General features: G+C 50.5%; 1 protein-coding gene across 1 annotated transcript in view; it reads left to right on the forward strand.

Moving 5' to 3' along the window:
• Positions 1 to 20,762, forward strand: part of LOC144727906 (uncharacterized) — a 34,237-nt gene extending 13,475 nt beyond the window's left edge. Inside the window, exons 4-8 of the mRNA XM_078607044.1 lie at positions 665 to 908; positions 8,051 to 8,240; positions 19,208 to 19,348; positions 19,700 to 19,709; positions 20,619 to 20,762. Of these exons, the coding sequence (XP_078463170.1) occupies positions 665 to 908; positions 8,051 to 8,240; positions 19,208 to 19,348; positions 19,700 to 19,709; positions 20,619 to 20,762 (729 nt within the window). The remainder of the gene's footprint in view (positions 1 to 664; positions 909 to 8,050; positions 8,241 to 19,207; positions 19,349 to 19,699; positions 19,710 to 20,618) is intronic.
• The last annotated feature ends 549 nt before the right edge of the window (positions 20,763 to 21,311 follow it).

The following is a 21,311-nucleotide window of genomic DNA, read 5'->3' on the forward strand; positions in this document are numbered from 1 at the left end:
CCGTGTTTTGTCCATTGTGGCCAACCGCTGAACATGGAACATCGCCAAAGGAATAACTTAGAATGGCTAAGTGTAACAACATATTCCGTCTGATGTCATCATGAAGTCACTAGACAAGTTACGAAGACTTAAACATAGCAAACCGATACCGCACCTGCATGGGGAAATAGAAGCATATTAATGCGCCTGTAGATTTTAATGTATATAGATGCAATACTTCAAAATCCATATAAAATGTAGTTTTATTGACGAAAGTGAGTTGCTTTGCTACACTGAGTATGAACTCACTAAAAGTCATTGCTGTAAAGAAATTTCACCCGAAATGTAACGAACGTGTATGTTTCATTGTATGATTCCATTTGTACCAAGTAGATATTTTTTTGGGAACCAGCGTCGGCTCTACCCATTGGGATGGTTGAAAGTTACCAGTTGTTCCTTCATATCATGAACTGGCGTTGGTATTACAATTGCAATAAAGTGGAGGAAACAGCAACATATAAGTAAAAATCTATTTATATATTACGCATTATCTTAATTTATTCATAACGGCTCGAATATTTAGTTAAGAAAACAAATGCTCGTGGAATATAACAGACAGCCTTGGTGTAGTGAACTCTAATCCAAGCACATATTATCGAATTTCCACATCTTGTATTTGTCTGAGAATCGGCTGATAGTCGTTCCCGAGGGGGTGTTTGACCACCTGGTGAATCTACAGAAGCTGTATTTATATACAAACCAACTGTCGGCTCTGCCTGTCGGAATTTTTGATAAACTGACTCAACTAACTATTCTGAGTTTGCATAAAAACAAACTGACGGCTCTACCCGCTGGGGTGTTTGACAAACTGACCCTGCTCACTGCTCTGAGTCTGCACGACAATCAACTGAAGAGTATTCCCAGGGGAAGTTTGCTGGGCGTATGTGTGTCTAGAGCTGGATGGACAATGCCCATTTGAAACCTGTTCCTTTAAACTGTGTAACGCTTGAATTAGTGGAGCTTGTGTGTTGGAGCTACCAAATTGCAGAGATCACGGCACGTTCAGTGCAGTCGCTAACGATTGGCTACTGCACAAAACTTGCAGTCATTAGCAGGTGCCCCCGGCTCTGCCACTTTGTGGGTTCCAGTTCAGGTGTCCGGTAAGTGGTTGGTTATTGGTGGTTGTTGTTGCTTCTTGTTGTTTGTTGTTGTATGACAGAGTGAAGTGCTATCAGTCAACATAACTCAGTTGCGGTACAGCTTCAGAAAATATTTTATCAGGTCAATTCCTCCAGTTGGCAATTATGTGCCAAGGAAAGTGGTGAAATATTGCAATCAGGGTAATGATGAAGCTCCGACCTTGTGGCCCAATATCGGAGGAATGTTGTTGGTTTTTTGCCTGTGCCGTGCGCCGGGCATGATTGGGTGGAGCAGATGTTGTGATTGTCGATTCGCGGGAAGTGTCACGACTATGTTTTTTAGTTGTTTGTTGTATTTTTTGTGGGAATTTTGATGTTCCTCGGTTGTGGGATTGTTCTGCCTGTCCACCCAGTTGCGTTGCTGTATATTAACCGGGACGGCTGTGTTTTTTAAACAAGGGGGGGGGGAGGGGTAGGGTGATGTAGTGTAATAGTGCTGGTTGGTGAACAGCAGAGGCAACTGTGGTGGACAGCCAGTACACATTCTGGTGAGTGTGTGCACGGGTGTGTTGGCAGACTGGAGGAAATGGGGCAAGGGTCACCTGCTAGGAGGTTCGAGAAGGGAGGCACGGTCAGGGCGGGGCCAGGCCACGCTGGTAGAATAAAAGGAGCTGAGAGCAGGAGCTCGCGGCTGCCGGTTCTGGGAGTGGACTCGTCTCGTCAATGCTGTCGTCTCGTCGTCGCTGCCGTCTTCGATAGATATTGCGCTGCAGGATAGTTGTTGACTGTCTCAGTCAGCGACGTCAGTGATAGATGGCTAGTGTTGTGTACAGGCTAGGCTAAGCGACTGTGGAGAGTGGGTGGACGAGACCGTGAATGTTATAATAAAGAAGGTGCCTTGCGGGAAGGACAGCAAACTTACAACAAAAAGCACTTCTTTTGAAGTGACTTTTCAATGTGGATTTGCAAATGCATAGCACACAGTGCCTTCCTCATATTGGAAGGAAGAACGCTCCAGACGACTGCACACGTGAATCTGAAAGCGCGCGATGCAGTGACCGTTTTTGTTCGATGATTATCCAAAAGCCGCTGATTTATGGTCGAGCTCATGTTTATTAGGCGCTTAACCAAAACTTGCATGTGTTTTAATGAAATTTCTATGCAGTGACTTCACTGATGTAAGAGAAGAGAGCATTACCGTTATGTTAAGGTATTTTTACTCAATCATACAGCTTTACACTTGTGTTGGTCAGCATGGGACTCAGCCTAAGTACATTTATGCAGGGCAGGCACATTTACACAGACATCCTCCAGCAATTCAACAAATTGTCACGATTCAATCCAAGATAACACAGTTATGTATTCCTTGTTCGTATTGTCCCGTCATTATTCGAGATAACCATTTTCGAAAATAAGTAGGAAATAAAATATGACTGTTTTTAACACACATTCTTAGATTAGTCTATTCTGATATATAAAGGGGCGCTGCAGCGTTACCTCCCTGGGGAAAAGTAGAGGTGAGAGCGGATCAAAAACGCAGATTCCTGCTCGGGAAACGGCCGGGGTCAGATAAGGTAAAAGCGGATCAAAACGACAGATTGGGAAGGACCAATCAGAGGGTTCCACGAAGGAGCGGTGGATTGGACAGGGCCAGCCATGAACCGGTATAAAAGGGTGAGAGCTGAGAGCGCGAAAGAGATCTACCTACACGAACACCGAAGCCCATGCAGAAGATAGCTAGGACTCTGGACCAAGCCTTGTAGCCCTTCTAAGGGTTGAGGCTCAGTGTTACCAGTGGTCAGGGGAGAGTAGGTCCTGGATCGGCAGGACCCTGGAACCCAGCCTTGCAGTCCTTCTGAGGGCTGAGGCTCAGCGTGACAAGTGGTCGGGGACTCACCGAGCCAGCGGTGGGTCAGTTAGCCTCCCCTAGGTCCCAGTCAGAGGACGCTAGGTTAGCGGGTAAACTTGTGAGTAGGTCCCGCCAAGTCCGGAGGCTGTACCTCCTTATATTTTTAGGTTTTTTCGGTAAAGTCAAATCCGCCAAGCTGTCTCTCCCACCACACAGAAACAGCCACATGAAACTCCGACCAAAACCATCACGTTACCATACATAGCAGGCGTGACCAAAAAGATCTCCAAAATTCTAAACAAACATAAGATCCAAGTCCGATTCAATACAGTGCATAAAATCCGTGATCTGATTCCATCTGTGAAGGATGTCGTTCCTGACTTACAGTATCCTGGAGTCTACAAATTGAGTTGCATTTGTGGTGATTGCTACATTGGAGAAACGAAACGTCATGTTGCTGATCGTGTCCGCGAGCACAAGTCAGATCTGAAACACGGCAGAACTGATTCTTCTGCCGTTGCCGATCATTGCTACAACTCGGTGGGCTCACATGAAATTGTCTTTTCCGAGACCAAGGTTCTCTGCAAACCTCCCGGATACCATCAAAGGTTTGTACACGAAGCCATACAAATATACAAAAACAGACATAATTTCAACCGTGATGATGGGTACAAACTAAGTAATCATTGGAAAGATGTTATCAACCACGCAAAAAAGACCTAATTACAGTTTTTTGGACCTTCTTATCTGACAGGCACTATTTTATTTTACTTTACCGAGTGTTAACATCCCCAGTTATTTTTAACAGTACTCTCTTCATTGTTCAGCCAGCATTGGTATAAACATGGGCATTTTCGTTCCTTTGTTCTATCATGTGTATCAGACCTCCCCTCCCCCTCTCTGTCCATTGTGTTGGCGTGTGCAGCAGCCGCGTCCAAGCCGTCGCCAACTTTTTGTTGGCTCCCTCCCCCTCCCGCCCCCCTCCCCCTCCCGCCCCCCTCCCTCCCGATACGTTCCATTCATTGGCTACCACATTCTGATGAACTCCCCCCCCCTCTCCTCCCCCCTTCAACTTGCTTATAAGGGATTACATCTTGAATCATTGCCTCACTTGATGCAGCTAATCTGGCTGTGACGGTCCCACCTGATGACGGCGACTTGTGTTGCCTCCGAAACGTCGTGTTTTTGTTTTATTTTATTTTATTTTCATTAATTTTGATGTTTTACCTACGTGACTTTACCGAAAAAACCTAAAAATATGATTCGTTGCAGTCACGAAAGCTTCAAATCTAGAATGTACCTCCTTAGGTTAGCGGGTAAGGGGACCGTATACCCCTTGTGTGTTAGGGACCGTGTCGCAGAAAAGACAATAAACAGTGTGTGCCTCAAATGAGTTTATTCGTCCGTAATTCAAAACACGACACCTGTATGCTCAAAGGAGCACCTGGTAAACACATTAATTAATGATCCAATATATTTACAAATAACTATAGACGCAAATATAACACAAATCCCAACGCAAATCGAAAGTGATCAGTGTTAACGTATAAATGTTTAAAAGCAGCACTCTGAAAAGTAATGGGGTAAAAAAAATTCACGGAATCTCAACTCGTCTAAATGTTGGACCACACGCGACGCCGTTTCCGTGCAAGGGGAGGCCGTTGTGAGCCGTCTCTAAACCGTCGCCCGTCCCTCGCAGTGTTCGTGCTCGGGGACAGAAGTTAACTGTTGTTGCAAAGGCCTCGCGTCTGTGCCTGCGGAAATCCCCACCACCACGCAGACTCTGTATTTGAGCAGCAATCAGATCACGAAGCTCGAGCCCGGGGTGTTTGACAGTCTGACGGCACTGGAGGAGACACGACACCATGAGGCTCCTGCTCTTGCGATCAAAATTATATCTTTCATATTTGCACAAAAGATAACGTTACATTGTTTTTCGGACATCGTTTACGTGAATATGTGTACCTTAAAAAAGTCAAGTTTTTATAATTCAAATGGAGGTGATTTTACCTGAGATATTTATGATTGCAAACATATCGCTGCAAATAACATATTTTCATGAAAGGGTTTTTTGTGCATCACGTAAATGGAGTTTGTTTGAGTTAATACATCTCTGTTAGAGCGAATCGATGTGACTGTAAGTCTCTGTGAGAGGCATGAAAACGAATGGATCACGTGGTAATTAATAACGCGATTATTTTTTTACATTAAATGTTGTTTATTTACGTGACACGTCTTTCCATGAAAGTGATTTGAGGTATCTTAAACTCACAGATGTCTCTGCAAGTAAATTACATTCATTATAACGAGAAGGTCTCGATGGAAGTAACCGGAATCACACTTCAACTGCCAGGTTTCATGGGAAGTAAGTCAGCGTTGTTTTAAACAACACGTGTCTATGATAGCGAATGGAGGTTTTGTCAACTCCCGTGTCTGCATGAAAGTAAATGGACGTGGGGCTGGTTGATAACTTCATGTGAATGGATTTCGCTCTCTCTTATAAATATCCGTGAGAGCAGTAAGAGTTCGCTATGAGTAAATAGCATGGAGTTCTCTAGACGTGAATAGAGGCCACTTTGAACTAACAGGTCATTATCATCAGCACAAGTTATCAGTATCTGCTGGGTGTTTAAGAGTCTGACCCAGCTGACAATTCTGGATCTAAATAGGAATTAGCTGCAGGGTCTTCCCGCTGGGGTATTTCACCGCCTATGGAATTTGCATGGGTTGGTTCTGAACAACAACCAACCGAGGAGTGTTACCAAGGACTGGTGGTCGTTATAGAGTCAACGCTTCGACTCTAGACTCAATGCATCACCCGCATTCTCACCGCACCCTCCGTATGAGTTTACGAATCGCAGCCAACGCTGTAACTTGAACGCCAATTGTTTCCTCATGCGAGATTTCACCAACACTGACACGGAGGCTAAAGCAATGCAAATAAAGAAGCGAAGGAGAGCAGGTTGAAGTGCTTTTGTAATACTGAACTTCACAAAGAAATTTAACATCACTAATGAAGATATATTTTGATCAATGTTACCCGCCTATTATGGCAGATGGTTTAGAAACACGGTGACTATAACGCAACCGAGAAGTGAACTCAGAAGTACTGTGCGTTGCATGCTTGGAATTACATTGAGAGGCAGAGAGAGAAACAAATGGACCGGAAACCAAACTCTCGCAAATTATATCAAACAGATTATATAAGCAAGCTGGCTTTGCCAGGAAACGGTGCGAGAAGAGGTTATGGAATTATCCACCATGGCCAATGCTCATTGACAATGGTCGATAACAACAGCGGAGTGGCAGCCAAAGGAGGGAACGCGCCCATTAGGACGTGCACCATGGAGATGGAGTAATGGCAGCAGCTTGTGTGCAGGTGAGAGGTGGATTCATACATCGCTTGGTCGTGAATACGACTTTCAGTAGATTGATAACATATTGATATAGATATATTTTATATGAAGTAGGTGAGAGCCAATTGAACGTTATATACATAAAATAATGATCCAGTAGCTTTTCCAATAAATGAACTACAGACCGAAATGCAAAGCTCTATAAAAAAAACACATCCAAAGCGATCAGTGTTAGCAACGTATATATTTAAACAATGCACTCTTAAAACTATTTGGGAAAACATTTGAACAGAAATCTTCAGGAAGAGGTAACTCGTGTAAATGTTGGGCCACACGCGACGCCGCTCGCGTGCAAGGAGTGGCCGTTGTGAGCCGCCTCTAAACTGTCGCCCATCCCTCTCATTGTTCGTGCTACGGGTAAACTGTGGACTGCCTGCGGGTATCTCCACCACCACGCAGACTCTGTATTTGTTCAGCAATCAGATCACGAAGCTCGAGCCCGGGGTGTTTGACAGTCTCACGGCACTGGTGCAGACACGAGACCCTGAAGCTCCTACTATAGTGAATTATTGCGTATGATCACATATTTCATATTAACACAAATGCTAACCTAACATTGTTTATCGGACAGTGTTTCGGGGAATGTTTGTGCCTTTAAAAAGTATAACTGACAATTAAAATGTAGGTAATTTAACGTGACGGATGTTTATGATTGTAAACTGATATTTCTTCAAAATAACATAAGTGCATTAATGTCTTTCTTTGGATAACATATATTTGTGAACGTTAATGTTGTTTGCTTGATTTAATACATCTGTGAAAGAGAATCGAGGTGAATGTAATAGGTCTCTGTGAGAAGCATCAATGCGAATGGATCACGCAGTTATTAATAACGCTGTAATCTATGACATTATATTTATCTTCTTGGTTCTTTCGGTAAAGTCACGTAGAATGGAAATAATAAAATAATATTCTACGTGACTTTACCGAAAGAACCAAGAAGATGAATCCCTGCAGTCACGAAAGCCTTAAATAGAAACACTATATTTACTTTATTTACTTGACACGTCTCTCATTTTAACGAGCAGATCTCGACGGAAGTTAACTGGAATCACTTTAACTGTCAAAATTTTCACGTTAAATTAGTAGAAGTTCTTTTAGATCATGAGTCTCTATGATAGCGAATGCAGGTTGTGTCAACTCCCATATCTGCATGAGAGAGAGCGGCCTTGGTTGAACACTTTACGTGAATGGATTTCGCTCTCACTAATATATTTCCATGAGACAGGTGGTAGTTCCCTTTGGACAAATAGCATGGAGGTTACCACTCAACTGAAGTCTCTAGAAGTGAAGAGGCCACTTTGAACTGACAGGTCATTCGCATTATCATAATCCATAAGTATTCCTTGGGGTGTTTGACAGTATGCATGTGAATCACGAACAATTTAACGAACACATCTGTATTTCAGTCAACGCACGTATGTTTACGTAAAATGTGTGAATGAAAATGAAAGAATGTCGCTTAAGCTAATATATCTATGGAAGTGAAAGGAAGTCGCTCTGATTGTGAATGCACATTGGTATGAAATACATATGTCTATAACAGTAAATTGAGATCGCTGAAACTAAACATTTCTCTATGTAAATGAATGAAGGTCTCTTTAACTAATCTCGTTTTAAATGATGCCGCTTTCATTAACATATATGTAAATCTAAATTAGTACAAGCTGGGGTGTTTGACAGTCTGACCCAGCTGACCCTTTTGTCTCTTAGTGGCAATCGGCTGCAGGCCCTTCCCGAGGAAGCGTTTGACCGCCTGGTGAATCTGCAACGCCTGTATCTGAATCAGAACCAGCTTAAGAGCGTTCCCAGGAGCATGACTGGCGGTGGAGTTGGAGCCACAAGCGCGAGAATCAGGCGACGGCTATGGAGGGCATCAACCATCGCCTCCATGAAACAACCATGGGTCGGATAGACAAAAGATATCAGCTGCAGTCGAGTTTTAATGAATCGGTCGCGTGCTCAAGGCATAAGCTGCAAATCCAACACGCAGATCCTGTGTTTGCAGAGCAATTGCATTCCAGTGCTCAAACTCGGGGTTATTGACAGTCTGACTGGGGAGACGCGAGACTCTGGGGCTCCGTTAAAACCACTGTAATATTATCCCAAGCTTGAGTCCTCCAATGAAGTGCAGGTCCATAGCTCCAGCTCGCTCCACGCCACCGCATCCCACACCGCCATCTTTCACATCGCAACACCGCACTCCACACCCGGGTTTTTGAGCCATAGCCGGGGGGAAGTGGGGATGGGGCAGTAAGTGTGCTTCCTCGTGTCTTCCACAGCAGTGCTTTTCTATACTAAACTTGTTATTTTACCAGGTCAGGTCCACTAAGCTATCTAGCTCTTTTTCAGAAGCAACCTCGCAATAAATGATGGAAATGTATAGCAGCCAAATGTTCAATGCGTGTTTCTAAATGTCGAGGGGAAAAATCCAGAGGACCTGGAAAAAAATTCGCGCGACCGCCGGGAGAACATCCAAATTACAAATATACAGCAAGAGTTAGGGTTGGAATCGACCTTACAACCTGCTACATATCAGGCGAGGTAGTTAACATCTCGCCACTGCGGCGCACCATCACCGGGGAATGTTAACGTCACGGCCAAGACGATCATCTGTTAGGCTCTTTGCTTTTGTTACGACCACGCGCTGGTTGTGAAAGCAAATTCCATTGCCAGATGAACGCCGCGTATTCAGCAAAGGTCTGCAGCTCGTTGTGAATTGAGATGACGGTTCACCGATTGTCTGGCGATGCCGCGTTGGAAGTGGTGCAGAAGCGCAATTAGCAAGAGACGTCGACGCATTCGTAGATCATCCTTAAGAGATGAGAAGTGAGGAGACATTTTTAGCTGATGGGCTCAGCGCAGTGACCAATGAGTGCACAAACAACCTAGTGAATCCTAATCCAATCTAATTATGTTACACATGAGAATCCACTTGATGTGGCTCATTCCAGCTGAAATAAATGCATGCGAGGAACCCACTTGGCAGGGCTTGTGGGAAAGTGCGCCACTGAGTGAGAATAAGAGGCGTATAAATGTTGACGTCCTTTTCCAGGGCTATTCTCTGGTGGTAAACTGTTCATTGTACCAGTTTAATGGGGATCGGGAGTGTATCAGTTAACGTGATGCGCTATAAACACGGCGACCCGATTTCGATTCCCACCACCAGCGACGATTATCCGAACCAGTCCTGTGCTTCCCCTAGGTCAAATCAACCTCAAATTACTCACATAGGTTTGGACGTAAACCAGTTTAAGAGCATTGCAGGGCGATAATTTTGCTCTCCATCGAGTGTTATATGTGTAGTGGTGGTATTGACGTGCGCCGACTGTGACAGTGATGGATCACGGGGCGGCGCGGGGTGCGGGGTTGGGCACGCGTTGTGGGCGTGGTGTGGACGCGCGCGCCGGGAGTGACAGATGACGGGGCGGCGCGGCGTGGGTGGTGAGGCACGATGAGATGTGGGAAAACAGGATCGTAGCCAGCGCCCAGCGATTGGTCGAATAAGTGGGTGCTCGCAGCGACGTCCGCAGGTGGGGTATAAAGGGGGACGCGCGAGAGCACTCGGGGAGAGTTACCCAGTTGAAGACCCGAAGACGGAGCTGAAGACCTAGTGCCCCGAGACCCCTAGTCCCGCCGTCCTTGTGGGGACCGGGGCCCTGTGTGGCTCGGAGGCGAGGCTGTGGGACCCGGGGTCCGACGCCCCCGTGGGTCGGGCTGGGGACCCACAGTCGAGACGGATACCCCGGCCAGGGAGTGTCCCGAGTAGCTCAGTGGCGTTAGTCGCCGAGTAGCTAAGTGGATGTTGGTCATCCGAGTAGCTCAGTGGCGTTAGTCGCCGAGTAGCTAAGTGGGTGTTTGTCACCCGAGATACTAAGTGGATGTTGGTCATCCGAGTAGCTCAGTGGGCGTTAGTCGCCTAGTAGCTAAGTGGGTGTTTGTCACCCGAGATACTAAGTGGGTGTTTGTCACCCGAGATACTAAGTGGGTGTTTGTCACCCGAGATACAAAGTAGGTGTTAGTCACCTGTGAACGAGTTTGATAAAATAAAGAGTGTGTTACCCGTGAAGTCGTCTCCCGCCGAGTTACTACATTACAACTGGCGTCAGAAGTAAACCTGTCTTCAAGAAGTATGGACACGAGGAAGACTACCCGTACCCACGAGCGAGGTCGGGACGACGATGGCGTACCGGGGACACCAACCTCGGGAGGAGAGGACGAGGAGTTGCCGCCGATGCAGCACTTCGCGGTGATGGCCGACGCTCCGCTTGCCTCCGACACCAGCCTCCATGACGCGCACTCCCGGTTGGCGGAGTTGCTACTCGCCGCCGCCGCTGTCTTGGCCGACATCTCCGTTCCGGCGAGCGGAAAAACGGCTGCGGGGTTGGTGGAGGAAGCGACGTTGGAGGAATCCCGCCAAAAGGCGCTTCGCGCCAAAAGTCTGGAAGTTGCCGCCGTTTTTGGGGGGCCGCCACCGATTGGCGGGAAAGACGGACGCCACGTGGCCGGACACCTCCGCTCAGCGCAGCCCACGTCATCAGCGCGCGCCGGAGCTCTCCATTTTGCGCCTGACAACCGAGCCGACATTTTACACAACTACAGCGTAGCGCGGGAAAATCTCTCCGACGTCGACGACGATCGGGTCCTCCAGCAAAGATTGCCCGCGCTGTCGGCGTTCAAGGCGGATGGGGGCGACTGGGGAGCCTTCCAACGAAGGTTCCTCGCTCATCAGGAGATGTCGGGGTGGTCCGACACCACTGCCCTGCGTGCGTTGCCAGCGATGCTTGACGACGACGCGCTTGCAGCCTTCACATCTGCTGCAAGGTCGTCCCGCTCTACGCTCCAGGCCGCACTACACCTGATGGCGAAGGTGTTCGGGCCGCCCTCCACGTGTCGCCACCAGTTGTACGATCGGCGGAAGGTGGCTGGAGAAACGACGCTCGCCTATCGCACGGCACTACTCGCCTTGGCGGACGCAGCTTTTCCCCGCATGGATAAGGAGGGGAAGGACGCCATGGTGACGGAGCAGCTGCTGGCGTTGGCCCACGAGTTGGGGGTCCCCATCAATGTGGCGGACGAGATGGATATCTGCTCCCTGGCGATCGCCACGAGCATTCACGCGTACGAGGTCCTCAAACGCAAGCCGGGGGTCGTCTGCGAATGGGCGGGGAACGCGGCACTGGCCGCCACGATCGCCGAACCTCAGCCAGCTGCGGATCAGGAGCAGGCCTTCGCTGCATCGCGTCCGGGGGAGTGGAGAACGGGAGGTCGTTCGCCCACACGTTCACCCCGCAAGCTGGAGCAACCGAAACCTACGACGTCCGTCGTCTGCTACAACTGCGGCCTTCGGGGTCACGTCGCAGCCGGGTGCCGGGCCCCGCGTCAGCGCGCCACAGGACCACGTCGGGACGACGACCAGGGCCACAAGTCATCCCAACAAAACCCGGCAAGTCGCGGCACCTCACACGTTCGGTCCACAAACACGGCACATTCGGGTCGCCGCTTGGCGGTGGGGGGTTCGCGGCTGGGTGCCGGGGGTTCATTTCGGCGAGGGGGGTCCGTACGCGGCCCGCAAGCAGTCGAGTGGTCCGAATTGGCCCACAGGATCGTGGCTGCGTCGGCCGGGTCGTCCGTGGTAACGGGGTTCATTGACGGGGTTGAGGTCCGGGTGCTTGTTGACACGGGTGCGTCGGCCACCATCATCTCGGACCTTATTTATAACATTCTTCCCGTCCAAAGTAGACCCCTTCTGCCAGTAGACGTGCCATTTTATGCGGCGAATGGGGGATCCCTGGGGATCATCGGCCAGATTCGGGCGACTATTTGCATTGGTGACATCAAATTGGCGGGCCCTATTTTTGTATCATCATCGCTGGCCGTTCCCTGTTTGCTAGGTACGGACTTTTTGTCCAAAATGCCCATCAAAATTCTTATAGATCAGGCCTGCATAGAGCTTCCGTCAGGTCGGCGGGTTGCGTTCTTGACGAGCCCTACCAAAATGCGCACGGTTTGTGCGACGGTGCAGGCGCTGGCAACTCACACTGTACGGGTGCCCCCGGGATCGCAAATGTTAGTACCCCTTCGGTTCATGAAGCCACTCGAGGTGGGTGCGGAGGCACAGGGGGTGCTGTTGGGGCCGTCTAACAGGGCCAGAAGGGGCCTCGACTTAGCGGTTGCTCAAACCATGGTGAGAGGGGACAGTGAGCCGTTCGTAATGGTCCTGAATACGGGGTCGCGGCCGGCCATAATTGCGCAGGGAACGGTGCTGGCTCACGCCGCGCCGCTACCCGTTGAGGAACGGCTCGTGGCTCAAGCAGATTTCACTGTCAAGTCGCATCCTCCAAGTGATGAGGGGACTGAGTGGTTGGACTCGTTGTGTGCCGGTTCTGCTAACTTGTCCGAGGTGCAATTGGGAGCATTGAGGGGTTTGCTACTCGAGTTTGCTGACGTGTTCAGCAAACATAAGTACGATATCGGCTGCACTGACCTGTTGCGCCACCACATAGCTACAGGGGACGCGGCCCCTATTCGTCAGAATCCCTTCCGGCTCAGCCCAGCCGAGAAGGAACATGTGCAATCGGCGGTTAATGATATGTTGGCGGCCGATATCATTTCGCCCTCTTCTAGTCCGTGGGGTGCTCCTATTGTCCTAGTAAAGAAACAGGACGGGTCCTTGCGGTTTTGTGTCGATTTCCGCCGCTTAAACAAAATCTCGATGGCGGATGCGTATCCGCTCCCCAGGATGGATGAGTCGCTGGATGCCTTGGCGGGAGCACAGTTTTTTTCCACACTCGATCTGCTTTCTGGATTTTGGCAATTGCCACTCGATAACGAGTCTAAACCTAAAACTGCTTTCCGGACACCTGGTGGCCTATTTGAATTCAACCGTTTGCCCAAGGGCTTACATTCCGCTCCCGCCACGTTCCAGAGACTCATGGAATTGGTTTTGTCGGGCCTCCAATGGGATACCTGTTTGATTTATCTCGACGATATCATCGTCTTTAGTCGGACTTTCGAGGAGCACCTCCAGCGACTGAGAGCGGTGTTCCTCAGGATGCGTTCCGCTAAGCTTAAATTTAAACCGGCTAAATGTTTTCTGCTTCGGGAATCGGTCAGGTATTTGGGCCATATCGTGAGTCGTTCAGGGATCTCGACGGACCCTGCTAAGACGCATTGCGTCAGCTCATGGCCAACGCCAACCTCGGTCACGGAGGTTCGCAGTTTCATTGGTTTCGCCTCCTATTACCGTCGTTTTGTCAAGCAATTTGCCACCATAGCCAGGCCCCTGCACGCTTTGACGGCTAAGGGTGTGAGGTTTCACTGGGGGGCGGAAGAGGAGGCTGTGTTCTGCTCCCTTCGTGACGCCTTGGTGCAGGCTCCCCCCTTGTGTTACCCCGATTTCACACAACCGTTTTTGCTTGACACAGACGCCAGCAACACGGGTATCGGGGGGGGTGCTCTCACAGGTGGTCGGGGGGGTTGAACGGGTGGTCGCCTACGGTAGTAGAGTTCTTTCCCCCGCCGAACAACGCTATTGCGTAACTCGTCGTGAATTGTTAGCCATTGTGTTTTTTACACAGCAATTCAGGCCGTATCTTTACGGCCGTCATTTTACGGTCCGTACGGACCATGCGGCTCTACAATACGCTATGCGCGTGGCACAGCCATCGGGCCAATTGTCCCGATGGTTGGAGGTCCTTCAGGACTACCAATTCACGACGATTTACCGCAAGGGATTGCGACACTCAAATGCGGACGCCTTGTCGCGGTTGCCTCCGTGCACGGACTGCACATGTTTGTTGGGATCGGCGCGGTGCAAACCCCCGGTCGCGGGCACGCCGGGAGTTGCGCTCGCCGCCACTGACACCCCGGGAGAGGACGCCCCCACGGGGAGGGATTCGCTGTTGTCGTTGCCCCTCATTGAGTGGGGCCGTCTCCAGATGTCCGACAGCTCCCTACTTACGCTACGTCGGAAAGTTGGCGCTCCCGAGGTAGGGGAGGCGCGGGTCGGTTCCTGGGTGTGCAGACAGGGCCTTTTGATGAGGTGGGACAGCATGTCCCGGCGTCACGTGCTCGTTGTGCCTGTTGCTATGCGGGGTAGGGTTGTTCTGGCAGCTCATGAACGGCTCATGCATCTGGGTTTTCACAAAACGCTCGCCCTAATCCAGCGAGACTATTATTGGCCGGGGATGGGTAACGACGTGGCGAATATTCTTAAGGGATGCGTAGGGTGCGCCAAAAGGAAACCGCCACCATTGGCAGCTAATCCACCGCTGCAATCCATTCAGGTTTCGCGTATAAACGAATTGGTAGCGTTGGACATCTTGGGGCCCTTTCCGGCTACACCAAGGGGAAATAGGTTCCTGCTGGTTGGCGTGGAATACTTCACCCGATGGCCTATGGCATGGCCGCTCGCCAACCAGTCGGCTGCGGCGGTGGCGGACGCCTTTGTCCAGGGTTATGTTTTGGACAAGGGCGCCCCCGAACGCTTGCTGACGGATCAAGGAAATAATTTTTCGAGCGTTTTGTTGCGCGAGGTGTGCGACCTGTTGGGTACAAAGAAAGTGCGTACTTCCCCCTACCACCCGCAGACTGACGGGATGGTTGAGCGTCTGAATAGGACGATTACGTCTATGTTGTGCCAACAGGTCTGCGACGATCAGGTTGATTGGGACTTACAGGTGCCGGGGGTACTCGCGGCCTATCGAATGGCCCCTCATGCGGCGACGGGGTTTTCCCCATTTTTTCTTATGTATGGGCGGGAGGCCGATCCGGCCATGGACGTCCAACTGGGGATTTCCCAGCCACGTGCAAAATCTAAATTGGCAGACCACATCAAATTTAATATCGCCAAATTGACTGAAGCGCGGGAGGCGGCGAGGTTGAATTCGCGGTCGCGGCAAATTGCGAACGAGAGATTGCATGAGCGGAGGGTGCATACGTATGATTGGAAACCGGGCGATAAGGCCTGGCTGCATTGTCCACATGCACCGTTGGCTACGTCCCCCAAGTTGTTGAGACCTTGGAGGGGACCGGTGGAAATTGTGCGGGTTGCACGACCCCAGAGTATACAGATTAAATGGGGGAAACGCCGTTGGTACGTGCACCCCTCCCGACTGAAGCCCTATGCGGCACCGTGTGACCCCGTTCTGTGCTGTGACGACCAGGCGTGTGATGTGACCGTCGACTCGGGGAGGGAGGTGTCGCAGGCTGATCCTCACGTGTCTCCACCTGACCCACCCCCAGGTGCCTCGGGCTTGACGGCTGCTGACCGTCGGGAGCCTGAACCCCGGGGCACGCACGGGTCCTCGATGCCTGGCCGATGTCTTCCTGAACCGCCGGCACCACCGGACGTTCAACCGCGTCTGGTGCCGTACGACGGACCGGCAAGGCGGACTCGGGCTAGGGCTCAACAATTTTCATGAAGACGTTTTTTCTCTACACCGAGCTCGCCCGGTGTTCCCCTCTGCCGGGGTAATGTCCCGTTGTAGGGACGCTCGGAAAGAAGGGGACACTGCACGAGTCGAAAGAAAAAAAAAAAAAAAAAAATTTCCATTTATTTTCCTTTCTGCATACACATTGCTATTGTCACTCGCCGGTTTGTATATATTGTTCTATTGTCGCGGTGGCATTGGTTGATGGTTGCGGATGGTAGTGTTCGCGTCGTGTTGTGTTGTTACGTTAGTTGTTGTTCTTGTTGTTGTGTTGTGTTACGGGGCACACAGGGCGGTTTGTATATTTTTATAGCAGCCGGGTCGGCTGCGAGCTATGTGGTAGGGGGTGATGTAGTGGTGGTATTGACGTGCGCCGACTGTGACAGTGATGGATCACGGGGCGGCGCGGGGTGCGGGGTTGGGCACGCGTTGTGGGCGTGGTGTGGACGCGCGCGCCGGGAGTGACAGATGACGGGGCGGCGCGGCGTGGGTGGTGAGGCACGATGAGATGTGGGAAAACAGGATCGTAGCCAGCGCCCAGCGATTGGTCGAATAAGTGGGTGCTCGCAGCGACGTCCGCAGGTGGGGTATAAAGGGGGACGCGCGAGAGCACTCGGGGAGAGTTACCCAGTTGAAGACCCGAAGACGGAGCTGAAGACCTAGTGCCCCGAGACCCCTAGTCCCGCCGTCCTTGTGGGGACCGGGGCCCTGTGTGGCTCGGAGGCGAGGCTGTGGGACCCGGGGTCCGACGCCCCCGTGGGTCGGGCTGGGGACCCACAGTCGAGACGGATACCCCGGCCAGGGAGTGTCCCGAGTAGCTCAGTGGCGTTAGTCGCCGAGTAGCTAAGTGGATGTTGGTCATCCGAGTAGCTCAGTGGCGTTAGTCGCCGAGTAGCTAAGTGGGTGTTTGTCACCCGAGATACTAAGTGGATGTTGGTCATCCGAGTAGCTCAGTGGGCGTTAGTCGCCTAGTAGCTAAGTGGGTGTTTGTCACCCGAGATACTAAGTGGGTGTTTGTCACCCGAGATACTAAGTGGGTGTTTGTCACCCGAGATACAAAGTAGGTGTTAGTCACCTGTGAACGAGTTTGATAAAATAAAGAGTGTGTTACCCGTGAAGTCGTCTCCCGCCGAGTTACTACATTACATATGCATGGATGTGTGTGTGTGCACCTAGCCTGGCACAAGCACTGCGTCGGTTGTAGGGGTTTTGACCAAACGTCACTGCTGAAGTGGTGATGATCATCACTCGCTTCTGATGTTCGCCGTGGCTGACGTTCAATCCAGGTCACCGTGTTCAGAGCGCAGTACGTTAACCACTGGGCCCACCACTCCCCGCGGCTATCTCTCACATTTGCCATTTTAAACAAATCACAACCTTCTACATATGCTCATAATGCAACGACGGTGTAGGCTACTTTATCATTCGTCATCACGAGGAGACTGGGAGAGACGAGGGAGCTGTTGAAGAGGCGAGGAGGCTGAGAGATGCGAGAAGGCTGAAAGAGAGAGAGGAGGCTGACAGCTCCGCGCAGGGCACAGTCCCAGGGGTTGCCGTACAGCCAGATGTAAGTGAGGCTCTTGAGGTTGTCAAAAGCGCCCCTGGGAATGCTCTTCAGCTGCCCCGCGTTGATCCGCGATTCCTTTGCAACTGTGTTCTGTTAACATCGCAATGCAAGTCACGCGTGCACAGCTTCACGTGTGATAGCATTTTCGATTACTCGGCAGAGCGTGACATCAAACAGGTGAGAAATAGACACAACGGCTTGGCATCGGTCGAATCAGTGATGGTTCATAGCAGTGATGAAGCAGACAAAGACTGTCACAGAATCCTCGTTTCAAAACAATCCCTCTCACACACGTGTTGTCTCCCCAGTGCTGATGCTTACTAACCGTGCCAGGTACTCACTTAAGGCTGAGTAAACAGAGGGGAGGCCCATGCCGGGTTAATGTATTCAAGACTGATTGGAACCAGTCATGAATCGATCTTCAATGTTTTGGCTCCCAGCATAGGAGTGTGAAATTTCCATATCCGCCTTTCCGACGACAATGCCAAAATATTGGAAGAACGGTAAAGATAAAGCTCAAACCTCGTCACCCAATATCAGTGTAACGACCACTACATTGGAAATCAGACCAGCAGTAGATAAACAAAGGGATTTGAATGATTTTTTTGATGTTTCGAACCATACCAATCCGCTCACAAGCTTAATCGGTGAGTGAAATGCAATGAACGCTATTTGTAGTCGTTTTTACATTCACTCTGCTAGAGTCTCCATAAAACAGTGGACAGCGATTGTCTGATGTTTCTGCGCAATGAGGAACTCGCGTCTCTCCCCACTGGGGTGTTTGACAAACTGACCCAACTCACTTATCTGACTCTGTACAACAACCAGCTGAAGAGCGTTCCCAGGGGCGCGTTTGACAAACGGAGTCAGCGCTGCCAGCAACGGTCTCTGCTGTGTTGCTGGGAATAGGGATAGAGATGACGCTCGGCACGAGTAGCGTTCAGTTTATAAAACTACCTCGTTATTAACAACCACGTCATTATCATCGTCGTCATTGTGCCCCCTTGTGCGATGTGTTAGTCTGCAGTGTCACTGAGCAGTGAGGTAAGCGTCTGCATTAGTGCATCAGTAAATGTTGCATGTAGTGAATTGTGTGAATAATTAGGGCTGATATTGAGCGATTATAGAAACTCACCCGTGATGTGCAGGCTTGGTTAGTGCAGCAACAACAATATAACCTAACAACGCAAAATAATCACCACAACGCAACACAGCAAAAAACTACTCAACAAAGCTGTTGCAGTCAATGATACATTTGGGGGGTAGGGTGTTTCTTTGATTGGGGAGAAGCGAGGACTTGCGGGTGGTGGCTTTGTGTGAAAGTGGTTGCAGGTGTGTGGGGTTGGATTGGCTCGTGGGCACGGGGGTTTGGACTCATGGGCACGTTATAATTAAATGGGGAAAGGGCGTGATTGAATAAAAGGCCCCGGCGCGGGGAATCCGGGGAGGGGGTGAAAATTTCACTCCGCTACTCGGCTTGTTCGAGGCGGTTGCTAAGATAGAGACTGAGGCGGGGGCGGGATTTTATTTCACTAATGATCCTGCTCAAAATTACCTGCTGATCCCGCTCGAGGTGCCTGGGACTGATCCCGCTCGAGGTGCCTGGGACTGATCCCGCTCGAGGTGCCTGGGACTGATCCCGCTCGAGGTGCCTGGGACTGATCCCGCTCGAGGTGCCTGGGAATGATCCCGCTCGAGGTGCCTGGGACTGATCCCGCTCGAGGTGCCTGGGACTGATCCCGCTCGAGGTGCCTGGGACTGATCCCGCTCGAGGTGCCTGGGACTGATCCCGCTCGAGGTGCCTGGGACTGATCCCGCTCGAGGTGCCTGGGACTGATCCCGCTCGAGGTGCCTGGGACTGATCCGCTGAGTGTTCTGTTCCAGAGCCTGGTGATGGTTCAAGCCTTTCATTCCATCTCCAACTACGCAGGGGCCCGAGTGTCAGATGTGTCCGTCGAGCTGAGGTGTGTACCTGGTAGAGGTTGGTCTTCAGGGAAGTCATGTGATCCTGTCCTCCGGTGCTGCGCGTTTAACGTCCAAGCTGCCACCTGCGCCATCTCTACTGGATTCGGGAGAGGAGGGCCTAACTGCCCGGCCGGCTGCTCTTCTTGAGGAGCCGGGTTCGACGGGGCATTTGTAAATTCCCCCCGGGACCTCCAGGGAGAGGTGAGCCCACCTCCCCTGGGGGCCCGGCCACAAGGACTCCATCAAATAAATGATCCCCATACACACACGCTCCCACACAGTCAGTTGGCTGTCGCACTCGGCAGGCCGTATTGGTTATTGGCTGAACCTGGCCTTTATTGTGCTTGCAGGTGTTACACGGTGAGGGTGGGAGATGCGGGTTCTGGGGCGGATCCTGTAGTTTTGCGTGTTACTTACTGCGTTTTTATATTTTCTCTCTTTCTTTGTTGTCTATTGTTCTGTACTTTCGTCCCCTTTCCCCGTTAGTTACTGTATATTTGTATATATTGTATAGGTGGGGATGGGTTATTTTTTCGAGGCACACATAGGGGTTATGTTTGTTTGTTGCAGGGAGAGTTGACAGCCGGGATGGCTGAGTGCTACGAAGAGGGAGGGTGATTCTGTGACATCGCGGGATGTCACTGAATGGTGCCGGCCCTAGAAAGGCACGGCGTGCAATGTAACCACATCGCAGACACCGCTATGATGTGGGTGTACTACCGGCCCTATAGGGACTCGGTGAGTGCCGATTGATAGCACTGGATGGCACCACGCTCGGCGTGCAGTTCCAGTCCTACAAGATAGGGTGTAGGGATGCTAGCCGTAGGAAAGGGGTTGCTAAAGGCCACTGGTTGACCCGAAAGGATACATGACCAGTTAAGTCTACAAGGAGGACCAAAGTGGGAGCTCGGGGTGGTCACGTGGTCCAGGTCCAGATCCCGCTCGAGGGTTCTGGAAGGTGGTCATGGCCAAAGGCGGAGCCAGCCACGCCACAGAGAACATAAGCCGGGTCCCCCAGAGGGACCCGGCTTATGAAAATATAATCATGCTTGTGTTGCCATCGAAGCTGGAGGCTCAGAAAAGCTGCAGGGAAAGTTTGGGTACCTGCGCTCGCTTCGCAATTATCCCGTGTTCTTCAAGTAGATCTACAGATATTGCTTCGACTTGGCTAGGGACAAAGGTCAGCGAAGTTTGGACATTGACACAACCACGTCCATTTTGGCCATGCTGTTGGGCAGAATTTGACCTCTCTTCTCCTCTTTCCATCAGTTCCTGGAGCAATGCAAATACAAAGTGGTCAACAAGGATCAATGGTGCAATATCCTGGAGTTCAGCCGGACTATGAACGCAGACCTCGGCAACGATGATGAAGACAGCACATGGCCAGTTCTCCTGGACGAGTTTGTGGACTGAAGTGTGTACATAAGCACTGCGAGTTGCATGCTTGAAATTACATTGCAAGGCAGAGGAACACGTGGATAACAGACCAAACTCTTGTAAATGACATCAAACCGATGATAAAAGTAAGCTGGCTTGGTCATGATATCGCACAAGAGGGGGCTGTGGAATAATAATCTGCCATGGCCAATGCACATTGTCCACGGTCTATAACTATACTGGAGTGACGGCCAAGGTAGAGAACGCGCCTGGAAGGACGTCCACCAGGGAGATGGAGTAATGACAGCAGCTCGAGTGCAGGCGCGAGGTGAATTCATCCATCGTATGGTCGTGACTTCGGCTTGCAAATGGATCGATGATTGTTCTTAATGATTACATATACACGCATTGACGTGAAAAGAATGTTATATGAAGTAGGTGAGAGCCTATTGAAATCTTAAATACTTTAATCAATGATGCAATAGATTTACTAGTAAGTAAACTATAGACGCAAATACAGTGATCAGTATTCGCGGCGTATATACAGTACGTTTCAACGAAGCACTTTTAAATGTAATTGGGGTA

This window comes from Lampetra planeri, chromosome 27 (genome assembly GCF_965212315.1).
Source record: "Lampetra planeri chromosome 27, kcLamPlan1.2.h2, whole genome shotgun sequence".
Classification (NCBI taxonomy): domain Eukaryota; kingdom Metazoa; phylum Chordata; class Hyperoartia; order Petromyzontiformes; family Petromyzontidae; genus Lampetra; species Lampetra planeri.